This window comes from Bacillus rossius, chromosome 17 (assembly GCF_032445375.1).
Source record: "Bacillus rossius redtenbacheri isolate Brsri chromosome 17, Brsri_v3, whole genome shotgun sequence".
Classification (NCBI taxonomy): domain Eukaryota; kingdom Metazoa; phylum Arthropoda; class Insecta; order Phasmatodea; family Bacillidae; genus Bacillus; species Bacillus rossius.
In genome coordinates, this window is record NC_086344.1 from 3993410 (window position 1) to 4012090 (window position 18681).

An 18681-nucleotide genomic window follows, 5' to 3' on the forward strand; every position below is an offset into this window, starting at 1 on the left:
AATTGTTGTACTAAACTTAACCCTTATCGATAGTTGGCCGCATATAAATGGAAAAGTTTTATTTGGGATGTGCGGATTGTTGCAAATCGTATGCTTAGTTGACATATAAATTGATAGGGGATGGATGGATGACGGTTGGACGGATGACCAACGGATTAAGGCGAGCGGATAGTAGATGGTTGGATGATGGACGCGATGATTGACGTACGAACAGATAGCGGATCGGGGATGATGTATAAACTGATGGCGGATTTAGGTTGAGGAACGAGCGTGTTTTGAATGGTTGAAAGTCGAACGGGTGGCAGATGAACGGATGATGTTTAAATGGATGACGAACGGGTGGCAGATGAACGTATGATGTTTAAATGGATGACGAACGGGTGGCAGATGAACGGATGATGTTTAAATGGATGACGAACGGGTGGCCAATGAGCGGATGATGTTTAAATGGATGACGAACGGGTGGCAGATGAATGGATGATGTTTAAATGGATGACGAACGGGTGGCCGATGAGCGGATGATGTTTAAATGGATGACAAACGGGTGGCAGATGAACGGATGATGTTTAAATGGATGACGAACGGGTGGCCAATGAGCGGATGATGTTTAAATGGATGAAGAACGGGTGGCCAATGAGCGGATGATGTTTAAATGGATGACGAACGGGTGGCAGATGAACGGATGATGTTTAAATGGATGACGAACGGGTGGCCGATGAGCGGATGATTTTTAAATGGATGACGAACGGATGACAGACGTGCGGACGGCCGACGGATGTTGACCGCAACGAATGACGTACGAACGGATGACGGATAGATGGTTGACGGGAGAGTGTATGGTGGATGAATGGACGCTACTTGCTCATTGCTTCAGCGCCACGTGCGCGCGGACACCGACAGAACCGCGGCTCCTCACCAGCATGTGTATGCAGTAGGTACACACGAACGCGATGAAGATGGTCCCCACGACCCCCAGGACGTATCCGGAGTGGTAGAAGGCGTTCGGCATGGCCAGGATGCCCGTGCCCAAGCTGCCCTTCAGCAAGTGCAGCAAGGTCTCCGTGTTGCTGTGAACAGCGACACGAACACAGACATGAGTGTTACACACTTTTTTAAACACAGAAAACTACAAATATGTGTTGCTGTGAACAGCGCCACGAACAACACACATGAGTTACTCACTTTTTATAAAGTTAGAAAACTACAAATATGTGTTGCTGTTGACAGCGCCACGATCAAAACACATGAGTTAAACACTTTTTTTTAAACATAGCAAAATACAAATATGTGTTGCTGTGAACAGCACCACGATCAACACACATGAGATAAACACTTTTTTTAAAACACTGAAAACTACAAATAAGTGTTGCTGTGAACAGCGCTACGAACACAGACATGAGTTACTTTTTTTTAAAGTTAGAAAACTACAAATATGTGTTGCTGTGAACAGCGCCACGTACACAGACATGAGTTACTCACTTTTTTAAACACAGAAAACTACAAATATGTGTTGCTGTGAACAGCGCCACGATCAACACACATGAGATAAACACTTTTTTTATAACACTGAAAACTACAAATATGTGTTGCTGTGAACAGCACCACGAACACAGACATGAGTTACACACTTTTTTTAAACACATAAGACTACAAATATTTGTTAATTTGTACATTCACACTGAAACAACGGTATCACTACAAAATAGTGTTTGCAGTAATACTTATTGAGATCGGATTCTTACAAGAGCATTTATGCTTTGTGTTTTCCCGGTACCTCCAATTTGTAAAGCGTTCCCTGAATAGCTAAGCATGATACAACAAAATAAAGTCAAATAGTTGAATATTCGATTATCTTTTCTATGGTATAAAAATTATACTTGAAAGAAACATCAATTCAAATGTAACACTATGAGCCAATTTTCGTAAGAAGTACTGAGTATTATCTCGAAAAACAGATTTCATACATACAAAAAATTGCAGTGTGTTGAGCAATCTTACAATATCTTTATTGTAGTATTAAATCCAATTTCTTGGGAACTGGTTTCCAAAGGAAACTTTTGTTAATATGTAGATACCTACTAGCTGCAGTACCCTGCGTTGCCCAGGCTGAACACAGGGCGAAGGGGACCTATTTAGAAATCAGATGTAATTAATAATTGTCTTCTTAATTTTAATGGCAAGTGTGCAAAATAATTTATATCACTTTCTGATCCCGACAGACGTTGTTCTGTCAGTGTATAGTTATTTACCTGGTCTTTATGTAATCTAGACTCTATAAAGCACTATAGAAAAAAGCTGGAAAATAAGAGATTACTAATATATAAAAGATTCCATGATCTAGCTAATGCTCGGCATGCGTTGCAATGCCTCATTCAGTTTTGTTTTGTAATATGTTTGAAGTAGTTACACATATACAAACATCTATCCATATCTCTATAATGTATATATTTATCTCTATCAACATCTTTATATATGTATCTCTCTATCTCTATTTATCTCTTTATATATACATACCTATAAACCTCCCACTCTTTCTATCTCTTCTGTATATAAATCTCTATATAGCTCTATACATACATATATCTCTTTATCTAACCGCTTTCATACTCTATACCTCGCTCTATCTCAAATTATCTCCCTGTCTCTCTCTATCTCACTCTATATATATGTATATATATCACTCTATCTCTGTCTCTCTTTTATATTAAAATAAATTGTGCAATGCGTGCGCCCTTATACAACAAAAACAGACGACGTGCCGCTATATAATATGAAACTATTCGTGCTCCAACTATTGCAAAATAGTTATACCGTCTCAGAAACCTTCACGGGCATGCGCAAAAAACTCACCAAAATTTCATCACAATCGAATGAAATGTATAGGAACAAATACGGCACAAACAAACGATTATTAAAGACATGACAAACGCATCAAACGATGGTGCGTTTAAAATTCAAGGCAACTCTATACATTGACGAAGTTAAGAACAAAACTGTTATTAGCGCCTTTAATTTTCTAGCAACTGCGAGCTCCACCAAGCGGGCTGGTATCACCAAGGAGAAAAATATGAATTTACTTACTATGTGTATGATCATGTGGTAGACATAGAGAAATTACACTCACTCATTATTTGTATGTCTATGACCTATGATTTTTTTTCTGTTATAAAATGAAATTATTACTTTTTCACTTCTGTATGGATGGAATTTCATATTAATATGTGGCCTATGTGCTATTCCAGACTATAATCTATCTCTGTGCCAAATTTCATCCAGATCCGTTCATCTGTTCTGGTGTGATTGAGTAACAAACATCCATCCATCCAAACTTACACATTTATAATATTAGTAGGATGGAAAAAAAAATTGTTTACAAGAAAAATCAAACATTCAAGGAGCTCGCTCACTTGGTAGGGTTCTCAAGTTGTCTGTCCAAATGGGGATCGTAGTCGTCCATCTGTTTCTTCTTGAGTTCTTTGACATCCGGCACGAACACGCCACTCAGAGGGCTGACTTTCTCACTCTTCTCATTCCTGAAAGAAAACATTTCATAATATCCATAACTGTAATCTTTTTAAAGTATTGGTGGTCATTACATTGTTAGGTTAACTCTGAATGAAACGTCCCATCTGTCTGTCTTTCATCCGCTCGGTCTTCATCCGTCCGTCCATCCGTCATCCATCCATCTGCCATCCGCTTGTTCATCATCCATCTATCTGCCATCTGCTTGTTCATCATCCATCCGGCTGTCATCCACTCGACCATCCGTCCGTCCATCCGCCATCCACTCAACTGTCATCCACTTGTTCGTCATCCATCCAGCTGTCATACGCTCGTCCTTCGTCCATCCGCCATCAATTCATATGTCATCCACTTGTTCGTCATCCATCTGGCTGTCATCCACTCGTCATTCCGTCTGTCCATCCGCCATCCATTCATCTGTCATCCGCTTGTTCTTCATCTGGCCGTCTGTCATCCACTCGTTCATCCGTCCGTCCATCCGCCATCCATTCATCTGTCATCCACTTGTTCGTCATCCATCTGGCTGTCATCCACTCGTCCTTCGTCCATCCGTCATCCATTCATCTGTCATCCACTTGTTCGTCATCCATCCAGCTGTCATACGCTAGTCCTTCGTCCATACGTCATCCATTCATCTGCCATCCACTTGTTAGTCATCCATCCGGCTGTCATACGCTCGTTCTTCGTTCATCCGTCATCCATTCATCTGTCATCCAATTGTTCGTCATCCATCCGGCTGGCATTCGCTCGTCCTTCGTTCATCCGTCATCCATCCATCTGTCATCCACTTGTTCGTCATCCATCCGGCTGTCACACGCTCGTCCTTCGTCCATCTGTCATCCATTCATCTGCCATCCACTTGTTCGTCATCCATCCGGCTGTCATATGCTCGTCCTTCGTCCATCTGTCATCCATTCATCTGTCATCCACTTGTTAGTCATCCATCCGGCTGTCATAAACTCGGCCATCCGTCCGTCCATCCGCCATCCACCTGGTTGGTAGATCACACGTCTCTTCCACTGCTTCCCGCGGAGCGCTTAAACGTCAGGGCGCTAAGATCGCGCGTCCTCTCAGCCAGTGCAGTGATACCCACAGCGCGGGAAATTAAAAAAAAAAAATACGCAATACTGATCGCGCCTTTGATTTTGAAGGATTTATATTCCAGACACGTTCTTTTACAAAATAAAACTGTTTGTTAAAGTATTCCCTGCCACCCGTTGAATGTATGCCCCGCACTTTCCGAACAGCCTGTATAGTGAAACAACATGGAAAAAAAGTTGTCTACTTAATAAAACTTTAACACTGACTGACAGACATACAACGCACAGCCTAAACCAGTGGACCTAAGGATATGAAATTTGGAGCAAATATGAACTAAGTACCTACCCTAGGAGTGCACTAAGGAGGTAGTTTTTGAAATTCCATTCCTAAAGTTGAGAAAAGGGGGTGGTAAATTGTGTATGAAGGGATATACCCAGAGACCCGGAAATTTCGCGGATTCGTTTAGTCGCAAGCTAGAATGCAAACCTCCACACTGTCGCACTGTGTTCATGATTGTACGAGTTATCTGGACACGCCCCTCTACGACCGTGAGCCAATGATTCCCAGCTTGGAGAGAAGTAAGCGAATAAGGTAGTGCCAAATAACAATGATAAAAATGTTCTTGCTAATAAATCAACCAATGGGAAAGTAAACATGAGTCGAGCACACCTATAACTTTGAATTCTATCCTGAGGCCAGAAGAATGCGCGAAATTTCCGGTTCTCTAGATATACCACTTAATGACACACTCATCACGAATTCTCCGGAACTATAAGACCAACAGACTTAAAATTTGACACGTATGTATCTTTTTTGTCATAGACATCCGCTAAGAAAGGATTTTTCGAATTTAAAGTCTCATGTGGGTTCCAAGGGCGTTTAATATTAAAATTTTCCCTATTTTTCAATGCTATTGCATTGAGGGTACTTTCTTCGTCTCCATGGCAACGGCTATTGCATTGTTGATGCTTTATGCGTCTCCTGGTGACGTTTAAATTCTTACTAGCTATCAGGTTTCAATCACCTACCATGACGGTTTTTTTTGGGGGGGGAGAAGGGTTTAAGGTTTAAAAATTTCCCATCTTTCAAGTCGTTCAAGGACTTGACCAGATGTTTAATAATGAGTAAGACCCGGGCAGCGCCAAGTGGGCCTACTTAAGCTAGTACTATATAAAAAATAATGGCATGGAAATGCAATCTTAACCCAAACTCGGCGGGGGGGGGGGGGGGGGGGCGAAACCCAGTCTCACGTCGTAACCTGGAAAAATTAGCGTATAAGAGTGGAAAGTCTTGAGTTCTCCAACGTCTAGGACAAAGATGCAGCAAGTGAAAGCGCGTCGTTTGACCTTGTGTCCATCGTCTTTGGTGCAAGGTCATGAACATTAGTGTTGATGCCTCATGAAGTCTGGTAAGTAATTTCAAAGCAAGAAAAATTGTAGCCGTTTAAAGGTTAATATCGTCAATCTGAATAACTAACTTATTAAAACCTTAAGACCAAGTTTACTAGAGAGAGGGAAATAAACTCCAACCTTACTGCTGGTTGTATCAATACACAATCCTCGTAACACCTTAGGTTTAATTTTTATTTCACGAGTGTTGACGTCAACTAGTATTCAAAACAAGTCCTATACCACGTCACCCCGAAAACCTTAGCACGAAAGCTTTATTGCTAGCGGTTTCAAAACCATCATGTCTAATGACCTTGAAGTAAACTTTCAGTCGAAACAACAGATCATTAATTCACCCAAACTCTAATAAGGATCACAAGCTTTCGCGGACATTTTATATCCTAGGAGACTGTAACCTGATGATGGCGAATGCAATGTCGACCGGAACGTTAATGAAGTCTTCACTTTTGACGCTTCTATAACTTAAATGCCAAGAAACTTCACTTCAAGTATATAACATATTTGGCGAAAAATATTTTTTCTCCCCTTTTTCACAGGTCAAAACTAGTGGCCTACATGATGAATTGCGAATTAATTTTCTTTACAAAATGCAAAAAAAAATTAATTTCTGATTTTTAGTTTACTGGAAAAAACTAACTATTTGAAAATAAAACCGCAGCAGGTTGGGTGAGAGTTTACTTCTTTTTTGATAATCAAACCATGTCAAACACCGGTACGTGACAGCAGAAAACTATTGGTGAGTCCGGCCGAAGCATTAAGGGTGTGCCTCCCATTTCAGGTCAAGATTTTATATTTACAGTAATTAATTACAGATAAACTTGTAGATGTTTTCAATTGTTTAACTTTCACCAAATGAAAAATATATACAGTGCATAGGCCTACTTGTTGCATAATTAGCTGCCAAAGGTATATTTTTAACGTTTTTGGGTTGTACAAACAAGGATAATTTAATTTATTGCAGAACTGAAACTTTTCATGTTTAACTGCAATGCCACTGGCTACTTCAAGAAATGGTTTGAATTTATTTCAGAAAATATTAATCAATTTTACCTGGCGTTTCAAAATTCTCAAATTTGTTTCGATTTTGACAGCCAAGAAACGTGAAATGAGGGTTAGTGATAGAAATGCAAAAAAAAAAAAGGATTCGCTGTATTTATATTTTTTTCATTTCGTAAATTTAAACAATTGAAAAAAGTCTAAAAGTTGATCAGTCATTCATGTAAACATATAATCATGACCTGAAATAGGAGGCACCACATCAACTGGTGAGTTCCGAGCTTGAAGCACCTTGGCCTCGAAGCTAATCGAACACTGGTTAAGTGTGTTCAGAGGTTGGCAGCCGTGACTTACACCGCGGCGAGCGGAGTTCCTCTCGTCTTCATCTCAGTGCCCGACTTTCTCCCGGCCTCCTCCAGGTCCTGCAAACAAAACAAAAAAAAAATTACTAATCTAATTATTTATTCGACTTTCGTTTGGCGCAGTTAAGACGTTTAACCCTTCTCTTACACTGAACCATGATACATAAACAACGTACAAGTAGAGACCTAAAAAATTCGCGGGTTCATTTCGTGTTATGCTATATGTCAAATAATTATACCTTAGTGCTGCTTCTGACATTGGTTCACTGTTAATCTGGAGGACTGAGGGCCAATTAGAGACCCTCACTCATAGAAGTGTCGAATCACAGGCCACCCAGTCGAGACGACTCACAAGTCAGCAGCCAATGAACAGTTGGCATTTGCCCGAGTGTGTAGAGGATATTGGAGTCTAACCTGGAGGTCATTGAACCCGCGAATTTTTCCGGTCTCTACGTATATGTTATATCTAGGAACCAAACATGAAATTACATACTAACAAATTACAGAAATTACTGACGAACTATCCACAGATTTAACATCCAAGTTAAGTACTAATATAAACCTTAAAATATTTTATTAAATATTAAAAATATAACTGTGTACTAACATAAATCTTTAATTATTACAACGTAATTAAATATCTTCTTATGATAATGTCATTCCTTTTCACACTCATTCATTCAGTTTTTCATTAATTGCGTGTCTGTGAAATTAGAGAGTCAGTTTTATTAATAAGTTTTTATAAATAACTTGATAGACTGCTGGTGTCTGGCATCATGGTTGAAGATTTTCCATTGTTTAGTTTTAAATGTATCAATTACATTAATATATCTCCAGTGACTAGGTGTTGTTGGTCGGGTTGGGTTCTTAGGGATTATATTCGAATCATGATGTTAACTAGGTGAGTTAAAACTGCGGGGGTTTCCCATTGTCTTCTGCTGTGTAGAGTTAGAGGGAGAACACAACAGCCAATCATGGACCTAGGAAGGGAGTATTCTACAAGTGTAAAAAAGTACCCTAAAATAAATAATAAGGATGTAAGTTGAAACCACAAACTAAAACACATTATTCCAAATTATCACACTGCGTTTCAAATTTTAAATTAATGTAGATGAGAAATGTAATTTTCATGATGGAACGTTAAATATTATCATAAACCAAAATGGCATAAAATCTGTCAAACATTAGTCGGGATGTTAAGATATTATGTTTTTGAAAATGATCACCATACAAGATACTAATTTACCCACTGGATTTTTAAAATTGGTGTAATTGGCCTCTATACGGCAGGCACGTTGACACTCCCAAAAAACCGAAAATAATAGCCGGATTTAAATTGAGTCTTGCCCTTACGTTCGCACTGCATACATGAACAGCCTCAAGTATCAAAAAGTTAGTTTGAAGAGCATTTCCCCCTAAATTGAATAACTTTTTTGTTAAAACATTTCAAATGATCGTATAAAAAGATTTCATAATTGATTTATTTGTAACAAAAAACTAAAAAAAATCCCGCGAATATTTACTGTATTACACAAATTAAATTATCGTTAGTAAACGAGATACGTCACTCATAACAGTCACGAAGGGATGTAACAAGGGAAAAAAACTTTTGGAATAAGGAACTCTGTCGTGTTCACAAATGATGTCGTGGTACTTCAAATATTTAACAATCGAAATTGGTAATAAAAATTTTTTATTAACGCCGCTATTTCACTTTGGACCATCCTTTGCCCTTCGCCTTTTTGCATTCAAACATGTAACTTTTGACCGTATTTACTGATTTATTTAAGTTAAACATCTAAGCTCTCGGTGTGCGGCATTGGTGGGAGAGATTTCATGCATGCGACGGAAGTCAAGGAACGGAAATGTGTAACAACCACGGTGCTGCCATCTGTGACGAATGGTACGAACCAAGGTTCCCAAATACAAAATATAAACTTATAGTGATAACTGTTCTATGAATTTTAACAAGAATTTCAATAAAATTCCTCGTTAAAAAATCAGGTCCAAAAGCGGGATTTATTATTTGTTTTTCAAGTTTTTTGGTGCTTTTTTTGGTTCCGTTTCATTATATAATTCAAAATTTACGTCTACTAATAAAATTATTCAATGTTTGACGTAGCTGCTTCGACAACGATGATGTGTATCGTTAACTACGTGTGATTCGCGTACAGAAATGTAGTAGAAAACACCATTTGCGTGTATTTATCACGTTTAGCATTATTTTAATGAATTCTATGTTAAATTTCGTGTCCGAGTTTCACATTATATACAGGGTGTAAATGAAATGGGGGAAATTCTCGCGGATGCAGGTAGTCAGACCTACACCAAGAAGAATGGGTATAGGAACCACCCCTCTGTTGCCAATAGTATGGGCGCAAAACCACTGTGAATGTAGTGTTGAGGAAACGGTAAAGCGAAGATAAATCAACAACCACAACTAATGAAACGCTGACCTTCCGTATTCAATTAAGATGCATGACAACACGTATGCAGGGAATAAAAGGTGACCACAATTCCATCGCATACGTAGGAAACATGGCGTCGCCTCTGTCGCTAGTTTTCCCCACACGCATGTCACCACGTGCGGGCTGCGCGTGTAGCCTACCTGTCCGCATTGCCATAATGCTCTGACTTTGAGTGCCTGTATCTCAGAAACGGTTTGTCTGAGCGTGTTCAAGTACAAGGACCTTTTATGTTCCTTATGTCATTCTTGTTATTGATTCACTACGATAGCTTAGAACAGGCGTACAGGTACAGTAATACGTGCATAATAACAGAGGCGACGCCATGTTTCCTACGTATGCGATGGAATTGTGGTCACCTTTTATTCCCTGCATTCGTGTTGTCATGCATCTTAATTGAATCCGGAAGGTCAGCGTTTCATTAGTTGTGGTTGTTGATTTTTCTTCGCTTTACCGTTTCCTCAACACTACATTCACAGTGGTTTTGCGCCCATACTATTGGCAACAGAAGGGTGGTTCCTATACCCATTCTTCTTGGTGTAGGTCTGGGACCTGCATCCGCGAGATTTTCCGCCATTTCATTTACATCCTGTATATGTATATGCAACATGAGAACAAGTGAATTTGCTCGATATCGATGTTAAATGTGCTACATATCACTGACTAGTACTAAAAGAATAATAATGTTCGCAGGCTTTCACGGCCACTGTCTGAAGTAGCTTGGCTTCTGGGTTGTAGCCGTGTCCCTAATGATGGCGACTGCGATGTCTACCGAAACGTCGGTGAGTTATTCGCCTAGGACTCGGCTACAACACAGAAGTCAAGCTACTACTGAAAGAATAGTGTTTTTTTTTGTTTATGTTTTTGACGTGACAACGTCTAATAAATCGATGAACGCCGGCTGCACGCACGAAAAAGTGTCCCGTTACACACATTGTCCCGTTACGCTGTGTCCCGTTACGCTCATTGTACGCTTGCGCCGCATCTATCTCTCTTCCACTCGATTGGAACAACCATCAATTTGACTTTTTCGAGGCACATTAAACTTGAAACACTCCCATTAATTTCCTACTTTTACTATAATCGTCCTATCCTTAACAGAATAACACAGATTGTAAGAAGTTAAATAGCAAATATGTATAATAGTTATAGTTATAATAATCTCTTCGTTAAAGTAATAAACATATTTGAATTAATGAGTACAAATAAAAGTAAATTTATCAATTAAATTGTAGATTTCATTTCACTCCTTCTTTGTATCCATACAAAATAGTGATAATTCAATAAAATTGATTCAATTTTATTCATATAAGTATGCAATCATTTCATCAATGTTTTTTTTATGACGTTGTCACGTTAAACTATCGTCCGTAAACCAACTTTACGGACAACCAATTTTTTTTTAACCCTCTGTGGGCAGCATTCTTCCGTGCGAGCAGCTGAGAAGGACATTCAGAAAACAAGAGTTGTGTTCCTCTGCTGCGGGTACTTTCGGCCGAGTCGCCGCCACCGGGAGACGTGAAAGTTGCGCGCCGCTGGCCTTGCGAGTGAAATACGCGCCCGACGAAAACAATGGCGCCGAAACGCTGAACTTTCTTTTCTGGACAATGCGTTCGAGTGGCGCGTAATGATGCCTGTTGCGTTGAAGCTGGTTTGTGAACGAATGCCCTGGCGTAAACTTTGTTTGTTTTTAGAATTACTTGCGGCTAAACTTGGCACTTTGTTTTTCGAGGTCTTTTCGCACGTTAAAGGCATAGTAATATATATAAAAAAAATTTATATTATATCACCACAAAGGAAATATGCAAAAATACACAGAAAAGTTTGTTCTCAAAAGAGAATTTAGCTTTTATACGGTACACTGGTGTATTTTTTAAATTATATGCTATTAAAATTATTACTTTGGCTAAAAAATAATAAAAAAACAGTTTGTTTTTTCCGTATTAAGGGCATGGTAGTTTAAAATAAAAATACCTACCTGAAAACCAACTTTGGTTCTATAAGAGGTAGTAAGCCACTATAATATACATTAAATACTATGATATATTATATAAATAATATATTTTGTATTTTTAAATTATTGGCTCTTAAACTAGACACTTTGACTCACGAAGCTGGTATGCGGGAATACACACTGGTGTATTTTAAAGTGTAGTGAGCCTTTATAAATACTTTGGTAGCCAAGGCAAAATTAAATAATAACACTCTACCTTTTATCCATTTTTTTTGTGATTTTCATATTAAAAAGGTTTTTTTTTAGATTAGGCCTCTTCCTTGAGACGAAACAGACTAATGAGTTTATCTTCGTATCTGTATGTGTGTATACACGATGAATCTGAACTCCAGGTAAAAATTCAAAGAAGTGAATTCCTCATAACATAAAGGGAAGGGAAGCCTAATAACACTTATACTTAACGTAAATAAACAATAATTTATGCATTCCATTAAAAATCCAGGATATCAAATAGTACGTTTCAAAACACACACAAAATATTTTATGATATATTTTCAAAAATATCAATAAAATTTACTGGCGCTATGAAGGTAGACTCTAATGAAAGTTAAGCACATGTAAATCATTAAACTAATTTTTTTTTCGTTCTTATATTAAATATTTTTCCCAGTGTTGCCATACGTAATTAATCACATTTATATGCTCAGTCAATTTTTGTATTAACCTACAAACTTTAAAATATGCTCAAAAGATACGAACTTCAAAACCTTTTACGATAGAGAGGCCAGCAAAACCTTGCTAACATTTTGGGAGTTATAATTTCATTTGTCCGGCCGTCGAAAGTTAAAACTTGGGAAAACCGAGTTATTCTTCTGAAACCAAATTGACGTTGATTTGTCGGTGATATACTAACAATAAATATATTTTCGGAAGGAAGAAGTTAACTACATACTTGTGTTCTGAAGTTTTCAAGGCATGCTGCATGTCGTTTCGACAGCGAACACAAGTAGCATCTAGACATCGTCCTTTGTGAGGGGTGCCTTAAGGATGCACATGGAATATTTACAATGCAATGCCATGCTGGTCATATTTCCAGCTACTGGAGGCTGCAAGTCACTAGAGTTGGATATCAAACACTCTTAGAAATTCCAGTAAATTGACGGAATTTCCAACGAAGAATTCACCTGAGATAAAAGAAGAGTTCTTCGCAATTTTATATAACTGAATCTTCGCAAAATTACACCATATTTCGACGTCCAAGCTATAAGTTTTTAAGGTAAACACACTCGTAGAAGAAACGAGTTTTTTCGCAGGAATCTTAACAAGTTTTTGAATACTGGGCCAGTATGTCAAGATTATTTCGTGGAATCATGTTCAAAGTTCATAAACTTAGTACCCGTAAATTTAAGAAGATAAATGTAGATTTAAGATGATCCCTGGATAAATTGTAACCAACGTTCTTTGTAATTTCAAGGTGAACATTTGAACAGTGTAACTAGAAGGAGATTTTGCAACTTCAAATCACAACGTACGCTGTGGAACAAACCCCACTTACTACAGCACGTCATAAGTGTTGAATCCATTTGTGCGATGTCCGATCTCTCTCTCCGAGGACGCACCACAACGCGCGAAATACCACAACGCCGAAATGCCAAATTGACCACAACGCCGACAGCTAAAAAACTGCTGTGTACCACAGCGCCAAATTACCACAACGCCGAAATACACTAACGCCGAAAAATGTCATTGCAGGACTGCCACAAAGGTTAGGTTAGGTTAGACTAGGTTAGTTTAGACTAGGTTAGGTTAGACTATGTTAGGTTAGGTTAGGCTAGGCTAGGATAGGCTAGGTTAAGTTATCTCCGGGGACGCACCACAACGCCGAAATACCACAACGCCGAAATGCCAAACTGACCACAACGCCGACAGCTAGAAAACTGCTGTGTACCACAACGTCAAATTACCACAACGCCGAAATACACTAACGCCTGACATTGCATGACTGCCACAAAGGTTAGGTTAGGTTAGACTAGGTTAGTTTAGACTAGGTTAGGTTAGACTATGTTAGGTTAGGTTAGGTTAGGCTAGGCTAGGATAGGCTAGGTTAAGTTAGGTTAGGTTTGATTGTGGTGTTTCGGCGTTAAGGTACATTTAAGATACACAAACAAATTCATTCAGTTGTTATTTCGGCGTTGTGGTACACTGCAGTTTTCTAGCTGTCGGCGTTGTGGTCAATTTTGATGTTTGGCGTTATGGTATTTCGGCGTTGTGGTAATTCGACATTGTGGTACAGTCGGCGTTGTAGTCAATTTTGACACCTCTACCAACGCCCTCCGAGTCAGGTGGTATTACCTGTAGAACAATCACGGCTCTTGCACTGGTCCGAGGTCCTTCAGTCTTACCTGAAGCCTGAAACTGAATTCGCGATTATCCGTTGTGACCGTCAATCTCCCGTTCGTCAGTAAAAATCACGTGACTTCAAAAAAAATTGGAAGGCCAGAAAAATTCCATTTGTCCGTCCATCAGAAACTTCTCAAGTTTTAACATTCGACGGCCGTACGGACGAAATTATAACCCCCAGAATGTCACCAAGGTATCTCCAGCTACCTCCACTAACTTTAAAAAATTATACATTTGAGCATATTTTGAAGGTTGTTGTTTGTTACAAAAATTGACCGTAGGTAGAGATGTAATAAATGACTTATGGTGAATGTGAATATTATATTATTAAATATCAGAAACAAAAGTAATTGAGTTTAACAGCATTAATATTGTCGGACGCTTGGATCATTTTGAATGGCTCGGTTTTTTGACGGACGGGCAAATGGCGGATGGACAAGTGAAGGATAGACGTCACGGATCATTTCCACTTTAAGGCTGCAATCACAATCCCACTCGGAGACACTTAAGGCGAGCGGTTTGAGGTCAGAGCCAGATCTTCTCGTCGGTCAATCCAAGTACTAGCGAGTAAACTTGTCCCATAATGTTTTTTTTTTTCATTCCAGCTTGACTCCACTTCTCTGGAGAACACCAGACAGCCGTCATCACAGCAGCATTGCCCACCATATATCTGTGAACCACAGCCTCCCATTGTTAAGGAAGCCCAAAGGCTCGCAAGCTGAAACTGCAGCGAGGGACATAGGAAGAGCTTCGATAAAACAGCTGTAACCACGTGCCTGGTTATTATTTTTGACTTCATACCGGAATGTCATATGTAGCTCTAGTACTTGGAGAGATTGTGTGACGTCCCACGAGGCATGAAGACAGGAAAAAACTTGTACAAGTCCGAGATCCCGTGGCTTACATCACAGATGGACTACACGAAGACACATTCGGTTACTGAAATGCATCCGGTACCACTACCGGCCAGAGACCCTCCACTCAGACCAAATTCCTGGCCTGGCTAGAATGCTATCTATATTCCTGCTGATTTGACCAGAAAAAGCACCAGTAAGTGTCATCACCAACGCGTCAGACCTTCAACACGTCCTCCAGTTTGCCGGGTGTCAACCACTGCCATCACGATTCCAATTCGTCCATGTTCCTGGGCTACCAAAGTACCAAAGTAAATTTCAACACGTACATCACACATCATGGGATCAGCCCGTGGCACTCCCAAATTTCAATGGCACTTGCATGCTTGAATAGAAGTATCAAGCAACAACCCCGCTAGGCTTTTGTTACGTGCCCACACTTGATGCCCGTTAGAGTTCATCGCGCTTTACCTCACGTAAGTAGGGACTAGAAGGATTCGCGGCTTCAATGACCTTCAGGGTAGACTGCACATTCATCCATACACTTGGGCAAATAACGTCAGTTCATTGGCTCCTGACTTGTGAGCCATCTCAAGTGGGTTTTCTGTGATTCGATAAATATTTGTTTATGGGTTTCCCGTTTGCCCAGAGCCCTCCAGATAAACTGTAGGTCAATAGTGGAAGCAGCTAAAAAGTATATATATATATATATATATATTTGAAGTTTAGACTATCTCAAAATGAATCCGCAAACTTTTCCAGTTTTTTTTTTCCCATGAGGCATGGGCGCAGGTATGGACTATCCAATCACGAAGAACTAAAGGCTAACACCACAGTTGGAATTTACTAAGGGCTTGGCCAGTCACTTCAATGTGCCTAGCTCCTTACCGGCCTGAGACACTCCACTCAGACAGTACCTGGTCGGGTCGGAGTGCTATGAGCAACTCTTGTACTTTGTGGACAGTTCCATCGGAGGGTATCGTCTGCGCCTAATGGTAGCTCACTTAAGGCACACACACAAGCAGTTCGGGCTGAGCAGTCCGAATTGGAGCTGGACTGATTGTGTGTGGGGAAGGTTCAGTCCAAGCTGTCAGTTGGGACTGTTTGGCTCCAACTGAGCACCTGGACTGATCGTGTGTGCAGAGGTTCTCAATTCAATCCAAACTGTCAGTTCGGGCTGAGCAGTCCGAATTGGAGCTGGACTGATTGTGTGTGGGAAAGGTTCAGTCCAAGCTGTCAGTTTTGGACTGTTTGACTCGAAGTGAGCACCTGGACTGATTGTGTGTGCAGTGGGTCTCAATTCAATCCAAACTGTCAGTTCGGGCTGAGCAGTCAGAATTGGAGCTGGACTGATTGTGTGTGGGAAAGGTTCAGTCCAAGCTGTCAGTTTTGGACTGTTTGACTCGAAGTGAGCACCTGGACTGATCGTGTGTGCAGAGGTTCTCAATTCAATCCAAACTGTCAGTTCGGGCTGAGCAGTCCGAATTGGAGCTGGACTGATTGTGTGTGGGAAAGGTTCAGTCCAAGCTGTCAGTTTTGGACTGTTTGACTCTAAGTGAGCACCTGGACTGATCGTGTGTGCAGGGGGTCTCAATTAAATCTAAACTGTCATTTAGGGAAGAGCAGTACGGATCGGGAGCTGGACTAATCATGTGTGTGTTTGTGTGTGTGTGTGTGTGTGGGGGGGGGGGGGGGGCTATAGAGGAATGAACTGTCCCCCATCATGCGGGGTCAGATTGGAGACATATTAAGAGAACTGCTAGACGGATATCGTTACATCGTTACGGAGTGACTTCGTATTGACGCAGATGTCGCGCGCTGTTTACGCAATGGCAACACGCGCTCTCAAGTGCTGGGGAATGTTTCCGTAGCCACGTACGTAAGCAATCGTAATTTTCCCTTCCCGGTGAGGGGAAAACAAATGCGAAGTGTGTTTGTCTGGCTGGGACCCAAGTGTCTCTGGGATTGCCTGTGTAAAGTACCAGCCAGTGATTAACCATGCAAACATTACTGAGTAGCTGCATGAATCAGCTTATGGCCTTCTCAATCCTCGCGGTACACCTAAAACATTGGTAGGGACCGGAAAAATTCGCGGTTTCATTTCGCGATAGGCTAGAATCCAAATGTGTTCAACTTTTTGCTGCTTCAGTGATTGGATTACAGTTTGTCTGAAGGACTCTCAGACAATGAATAATCATCAACGAAATAGGTATCGAATAATCAAAAGCATTTTAGTTAATAGGTGTCACGAGTCAGTAGCCAATGAGCAGATGTCATTTGCCCGAGTGCATAGAAGATCTTGGAGTCTATCTTGTAGGTCAATGAATTTGCGAATTTTTCCGGTCCCTAAACATTGGATGAAGTGCAGTATTTTTTTCATTGTCGAAAACATTATAAAGAATTGTATTTAATAGAAATGACTGTTTTTTTACGATGAAAATCCTGATTCATACTTTCAAACAACCATTCGGGTGTGGCCTAGCACCATTAATCCATAAGTTTGGCTGTACTAATATGATGATGCATTCGTATTGTAATTCGTAGTATTGTGTATAGGTATTTTTAAGGTTGAATTCGCTATCATTTATTTATACATTTATTAAGCGACGACCTACAGACCTAGTCCAGAATACGCAGGCATTATAGGTAACAAGTAAAAATTCAAACACCATATGATATAGAAAAAAATAAGGAAAAATAAGTCAAATCGTTACAGCATGCCATCTCTTAACATTCTAACTACGTTTATCGCCTCCTTCTAGCTTCAGTAATGAACAGAGCAAGGTTTGTTGTGCAAAAATTAACATACGCTGAATAGCCAACCGTACTCGTGTAACTTAAAGTGTTTTTGAAGTGAAATCTTCTATAGGAAGGTTTGGATAAGAAGTAAATTCATGTAAGTAGTCATCGACATGGTCACGTGACGTGTTAACGATAACACTGTATCTATTTGTTCAAATTGTGTTTTTGTTCAATTTTTATTTTAAATCTTAAGTATACGATTACTGTGCAGTAAAAAGCGAGTATAAAATATATTAATATTCTCCAACAGATGTATAGTGTGAATAACGAATAAAACGGAGTCTTTGTAGCAATATAAATTAAGAACATCACTATTTTTTTAATACCTACAATTACTATGCAATGCGTTTTTTTTATAGTAATTTAGGAGTTCTTTTACTAACGTGATAAAACAAAATTGTTGTGTTTTTTTTCTCGTAAAAATTGCGAAAAAGTCTCTGATTTTTATTAAAAAAATTTTTCTTATGTTACACAATTATATTTTACAAAGTTAGTATTTCTTATTTCAAATTATATTTGTATTTTCTTAATTCTATTTTTAATATTTATAATAGTTACTTCTATTATTATTATTATCAATTCTATCATTTGAAGTTTATGAAAAATATTTTGTGTACATTATATTGTTATTCTCTCTAAATATCTATTATTTATATTTTTTGTAGATCCTCGATTCTGTGTGGAAAACGTTAAAGATGTCTTCAGACGACAGAAAAAGAAAATTGAAAATAATAACTGTTTGTTTATAGTTTTAAGATTCCACTTCTGTCGGCAGTCCTCATGACTGCTTTGAATTTTTTTTTAACTGTTCTTTATTGTTATGCACTCAGTTACAACTGTAAAGTGAAAGACTCGTGCTTGCCCAAGACTAAATTT

The 18681-nt window shown here is 39.3% G+C and overlaps 1 protein-coding gene across 2 annotated transcripts in view; it reads right to left on the minus strand.

The window, feature by feature from the left end:
• LOC134541001 (proton-coupled amino acid transporter-like protein CG1139) overlaps window positions 1-18681 on the minus strand; it is a 133773-nt gene that overhangs the window by 19910 nt on the left and 95182 nt on the right. For both annotated transcript variants that reach the window (XM_063384116.1, XM_063384115.1), the window contains exons 3-5: window positions 7323-7390; window positions 3408-3533; window positions 917-1067 (exon numbers count right to left, since the gene is read on the minus strand). In XM_063384116.1, the coding sequence (XP_063240186.1) occupies window positions 917-1067; window positions 3408-3533; window positions 7323-7390 (345 nt within the window). The remainder of the gene's footprint in view (window positions 1-916; window positions 1068-3407; window positions 3534-7322; window positions 7391-18681) is intronic.